Source organism: Limulus polyphemus, unplaced genomic scaffold (genome assembly GCF_000517525.1).
Source record: "Limulus polyphemus unplaced genomic scaffold, Limulus_polyphemus-2.1.2 Scaffold1814, whole genome shotgun sequence".
Classification (NCBI taxonomy): Eukaryota; Metazoa; Arthropoda; class Merostomata; order Xiphosura; family Limulidae; genus Limulus; species Limulus polyphemus.
Window position 1 is genome coordinate 25,138 of NW_013667424.1, and position 6,308 is coordinate 31,445.

General features: G+C 29.3%; 1 protein-coding gene across 3 annotated transcripts in view; it reads left to right on the forward strand.

Annotated features, from left to right (window-relative positions):
• The window catches only part of LOC106465028 (eukaryotic translation initiation factor 4E type 3-like), a 29,056-nt gene extending 23,378 nt beyond the window's left edge, over nucleotides 1–5,678 (forward strand). For 2 of the 3 annotated variants that reach the window (XM_013925217.2, XM_022392846.1), the window contains exon 6: nucleotides 1,408–5,678. In XM_013925217.2, the coding sequence (XP_013780671.1) occupies nucleotides 1,408–1,457 (50 nt within the window). In that variant the 3' untranslated portion in view covers nucleotides 1,458–5,678. The remainder of the gene's footprint in view (nucleotides 1–1,407) is intronic. The other variant, XM_022392845.1, reaches the window with a different exon arrangement.
• Nucleotides 5,679–6,308: the final 630 nt, after the last annotated feature.

Below are 6,308 nucleotides of genomic sequence, written 5' to 3' on the forward strand. Positions count from 1 at the left end.
CGTTAAAAACGTTAAAACTAAACTTAACGTACGTACGTACGTACCGTACGTTACGTACGTACGTACGTAGTAGTAGTGTACAACTAAACTAAACTAACACACACACACACACACACACACACACACACACACACACACACACACACACACACACACACACACACACACACACACACACACACACACTCTGTCTCTCTCTCTCATTATAGATAATGTTGTCATTGCTTACGCAAAGGATAATTTTTATAGCCTTCAATAGAAATTCAGACCCCTCTTATCACATCCTCTCTTTTAGGATTTCTCATAATTTCTCTCTTATGTTTAATACTTTATTACTTATAACCAATAAAGACAAGGTTTTCATCTATCAAGTGACGTATTATATTACATTATTTTCTGTACAGAGAATTGTTAATTTCTCTTTCAGTACAAGCTTCATTCCCACAGGAAACACATCGACTAGCTTTGAATTTGTAATGGCTCTTGTCACTTAATTAGAAAGCAAGTGAAATTGTATTGGAGATGAGGAGCCCAGATAGTCTCTGTTCTGATGCTTAACACATTCACTGCTACCAATAGTATTAATAATTCCTGCCCTTGTGCCAACCATGCTTTTCTTTTTTACTTAACCTAGGTGTATAATATTTATATGGGTAATTGTATTATGTTTAATTAGCTCATTGAAGATGCTTGTAATATGTGACCCACGTGTGTGTGTCACATGGTCCACAACTAAAAGTCTGTTGTGACCCACCAGTGGGACATGTGGCAGTGGACGTGTTAAGGGCTATTTTTAAGATGCAGTGTGAGAGTTTCAATATTTTTAAACTAATTGTTACTTTAAATCAATACTAAAAAGTAGACATAGAAGTGTAATCTATAATCAGTATGTCAAACATACACTAAATGTAAGTTTTATATATAGGAACTGAAACACTGCAAATACTTAGTCTATTGTAAGTTCTGAACTTCACATTTCTTTTGATGCACTGTTAGATTTAAACATTGTTTTTGGTTTCTAATATATAAACAATACTTGCTGTATTTTTTTTTATCATTAAATTTTGTTTCTTCATGATGCAACAAAAAAAAAAGGAATTTTCTTAATTGATTTGCTTAGAGTATCTCTTCATCTGGAATTAAACAGACTTAGTAACTATCACCTGTAAGTGCAAAAAAAGTAAAATGTAATTTGTAAATATTATTTTCTATTCAGAGTAAAAACTTTATAGTGTATGACTAGGAAATCAGGTTTGTAATATTCTAATTTAATTTATAACAGTTTTTGCTGATCTTTAAATAGAAGTAAACAGTATACAAGTATTGAAATAATTACATTTTTATTTTATACTAACCAACTTTGTTTATGTAGTTTTACCTGTATTTTAATATAACTTGTTTTTACAGCTCACTATACCCATATTGCTTATGAAGGTGACAACAAGGGATCAACGTGAGGCATAATTAAATATAGGAACTGTATAGACAAGAAATCACTGTATTTTTATATTGAGATTCCCTTTTCCTTTTTTTTGTCTTATTCTAGTTGGGATCTAACTTTTTGTTTTAAAGTTCCTTCCATGAAAATACAATATAAAGCATTGAGTTATTAGTTATTTGTATGATAGACAGTATAGTCTAAGAATGTTGTTCGGGTGGCTAAAAAGTATATATATGGAAAGATAACTGTTTATTCTATTAAGCATACCTCCTGACAGATGATGTATTTGTCTTTTTTTATGGTTTTTAATTAAGGTAATTCATCTGTGATTGGATCTTGTAAAGAAAAAAAGAAACTAGTGTAACAACCAAGAAAATATTAGGCACGAGATAAAAAAAAAAAAAAATTGCAAAACTAAATGTTTTGGTATATCTTTTTAGAAAATTACAAAAATGTTATTCTTTTATGATGGCATAACAACCTATGTTAATATAATGAAAGATAAGGTTTAAATCTTGTGTATCTTAGCCCCGTGATTTTTTTTTGATGAAAAAGCTTTTTTGATAGCAATTATGTGCAAAGGTTGGATTATGGAATATTAGATGAACTTAATACTGAATTATATGAATATTTTACGCAAAGGCCAAAGTAAAAAAAAGAATTTGTGACAAAATACTTTTATAAAGATATGTTAAGCACATAAGAATTTTGAATGGATTATGTAGGTTTTGTTTTAATTTGCAATAGACTGTTAAATGTCTTTTAAACTTGTGTATTGTATAGTTATATTTTTATGCATTATAATTTCAGTATTTAAATATTGTATATTAATCTAACTCTAAAGATATACTAATAACCAATACAAAATTAGATCTACACTGAATGTTATGTTAAATTAAAATTGCTTCCACCTAAAGTACTAATATGGTGGCAAAATTATTACTGTACTGTATGAGTAACTTCTGAAGTAAAATATCTAAGTAACTGAGTTTTGTGATTATCTGTGTACAGTGTGGAATCTTCAGAATGATTACAATAGTTGTTGGATTCAGTGAGTAATTGGGATGAATATTAGAAAGAATCTTTGAAATTTAAAACTGATGCAATGCATTAAATGTTTGGCTTTTAAATTATGTTTGAAAATAATAAGAAAGTTATAATGTATACATTGAAACAGAAAACAGGGCATGACAATTTGTATTTAGTAAGTTATTAGTAATAGAGTTCAGTATTTCAGCAGCTTAACGTTTTAAAAAGTATACCATTTAACAGATAGTATTTTCAGTGTAGCTACAAAGTTATTTCTATAGTCAGGAGCTTCTAGCAGAATTAAATACATTGCTTGAAAGATTTCTAAAAGTTCTGAGACTTGGAAGTCTTATAGAAAACCTCAAAGTCTGTAACTTGTACAAAATGTTAACATTTTTTTAAACTTGTATTTTAGGATCTGAGTCCATACTTATCTTTAACATCTGTCATTGGAAGTTGCAGAGACGATTGTCATATTCTGTTGGATAAACCTGTATGTCTGTATCACAGTAGATGCCGGATAAGATTTCAAAGATACAACTTGAACATATTTGTTGATAAATTATCTTTACGATTTTAATAATAACTAGAAAAGAGCCTGGAGAATGAGTGTGATGTATTTTGAATAATACTGTATTCTAATTGGAGACAGTCTCATTATAAAAATGGACAACCAAAATTTATCACTTGGATAGCAGTTTCACAAAGACAGTATTGTAATAGTAGCCGAAAATATAGTTTTTGTAAAAGAATGTACATTGTTGTGAGACGCTTGTTCTTTCTGTGGAAAGATGTTTTATATGAACAATTTTCTTTGTTTGAAACATGAAGGGTACTGAAAATAATTCTTGTTTTTTAGAAACTTCTGTTATTACAACAGTAAGTGACAGGCTTCTCAAGTGTTTTAGAATATACTTCTGCAATAGATTTTGTTAAATATTTTCCAACAATTCTACTTTTACAAAAAGGGTATGCTAAAATTTTGGATATTCTGAAGTTGTATTAGTTGCCATGTCTAGAAGTGGTTTCAATCCTGCAGTGTGTATGCTCTGTAAACTTTGAAAACTGATAAAAATTCAATACAACATTTTTCATCAATCGAAGCTCAGTCATCATTATTGAAAATAGGATCTTATCAAACTCCTGTAGGCTTTGAAGAAAATGGAAGTAGGAATGTTATAAGCTAAGGAATTAAGTTTTTTTTTAATTTGTGGTTATAGCTTCAATAACATAATCATACATACTTGTGTAGATGCTCACCTAATTGTCTTTAAATTTTGAACAAAATTTTTATGCTTAGTACTAACAACTGATCACTTGGCTCTTTTTTCTTTGTGTAGAGATATGTGTAATAAATAAACTTAGTATTCCGAAAATTGTTTAATCTCCAAGTCTAAGTTCAAGGGAGGTCCAGTTCAATCTACACTCTGGTCAATACATGTTATTGAGCAATACTAGTTTTAGAGAATTTCACTCTTCACCAGTAACCCTGAACACAAATTAACCAAAGAGAGATAAGCTGGACATATATTGTAGTGAAAAAGCATCAAACATTGTTGGTGTGAATGTGCCTTATATTCACTATAAGAAAAAAAACCCTATACACTGGAGAGGTGAAGTGAAAAAAAGTGTCATTGGCCTCTATTCAGTTCTTCACGTTATGTGCGGTTATACAATGTGAAGAACAGAGTAGTGTCCAATGACACTTTTTCTTTACTTCATGTACCCAAGGTATAGGTTTCCTCATAGTGACTTAAAGCATGTTCACACCAACAATGCTTGAGAGATGTGTACATCATTTTTTGATTTATGGATTTTTTATTTTTAATTTTCTTTGTTATATATTTTTTGGTACTGATACAGAAATTGCAAGACTACTTGTAGGAAGAACGTATAAAAAAAAATAATTGAAATATGGTTCGTTGCAAATCATTTAATGTATGCTCTGATCAGAAAATTAATGTGCTGGTATTATTGTGAAATGTACAATCCTAGACAGCAGTGTATAGTAAAAAAAAAAAAATCTTGACATAGTTATGGTCACTGCCTTCTGCTATGCATGATATAATTTTCATACCAGAAATCAAACAAGTTTCATAATTAAATATGCACACACTGTCATAAACAAATATTCTAATGCAACATAAGGTAGACATTTAAAATCTGTTTTCCTGTGATGTAGTACAACTCATTTTCTCATCTCTGCTGCACTTAGTTGAAGCTAATTTAAAATTAATAATAGAAGCTATTCAGGTGATATGTGTACTTGTATGTCTAAAACTAAATTAAGAATGGACCATATAAATTGCACATAAATGGAGTTTAAAAGCATATTTCTAATGGGCATGATATTGTTTTGTTGCTTTACAAATTAATATTTCATTGAAAGTTTTGTTTTTCCTTTATCAAGAGTTTAGACCATACTAGTAAGGGTGTGTAGAACAAAAGTTTAACAAGTAAAGTTCTTTATGTTGTAGGATATAATTGTAATAATGTGTATTCGGTGCTTACATAAACTATCTTTCACCATATCTCATCAAAAATATCTCTATAAAAGATTTTACAGTTTTTAGCTCAATGAGAGAATAATTATGTCTTAAGGGATGTGTTTGATTGTTAAAGGTCTACAAAATGTGAAATGTGTATACATATGTGTGACTATATGTATATATGTTTGGTTCCCTCCAGAGATTAAATATTCCATTGTACTATAAATTTAGTTAAGTTGGGGAAATATGGGTCGGTCTTTTATAGTTTTAATACTTCTGTGCATATAAACTTGGTAGATGAAAACCATTTTATGTCAAAAGTTTTAAAGAAGCAGTAGTAAAGGGATTTACAAGCACATAAGTTCTTTTTATTTTATTTTTTGTTCAGAAAAATTCAGAAATGTAACTTGCAGCATTCGTATGTTGATTAGAAATTTTCTTGGTGTTAAAAAAGCATAGGATTATAAGCTACAGTGTTCTTCTGTTGCACAGCAAGTGAAAGATTGTAATTTATAAGGTCGTATAGTGTTTGTGAAATGTAGGAATGTAAGTTAATGCTTATGTTTTGTTAAACCATTACAGAATGGAAATTACAATAAGATGTTGTTTGAGTTCAGGAATGTAGTTATTTTGTTTAAAAAAGAGTAACAATGTCTTATTTTTGTGTAAGACTAGTGTCAGACATGTCATCTTCAAAAAAAAAAATAGAAAAAAAAAGATACGATGTACAAAATGAAAACTGCCAAGGAAATGAATAATATGCTCGAAGTGTGGATATTTATAAAAATATTTAATCAAAGTAACACACAAGTGTTTTCAAGAGTTACAAAAAGTGAACAGTTCTGAACTGATATGTTAACTTTCACCATTATCTGAAATAAGCTTAACATCCATAAATTATACTTAGTCTAAAAATGAAGAATGATCAAGTAGTATGTGGGCCATTTGTTCTCTCACTTAAACTTGATCTTGCTTTGTTTGGATGTTGTTTTCTAACCTACTCTCCCTGGTATTTGTAACTACCTTCAAAAGTAGTTTCAGTCATTGTAAAACTACAGCTCCAAAAATGTTAAATTACTTGTTGATTTCTGTATATGCTATAAAAATATTAAATATTGTGCACTACCAAGGAAAATGCCATTGTTATCATGTAAAAGATGTTAATTTAAAAAAACAACACTATTTTCATGTTTCCAATGATGGTTCTTACAAAAAAAGTACAAAGTTAAATATATAAACTTTTTTAATATCTATATATTATCTGGAAAGGAATTGATTCACAGATTCTCCAACCTATGAAAAATGTACATTATTAACCTAGGTTACAGTTTCTCTGTAACAAAACAAAA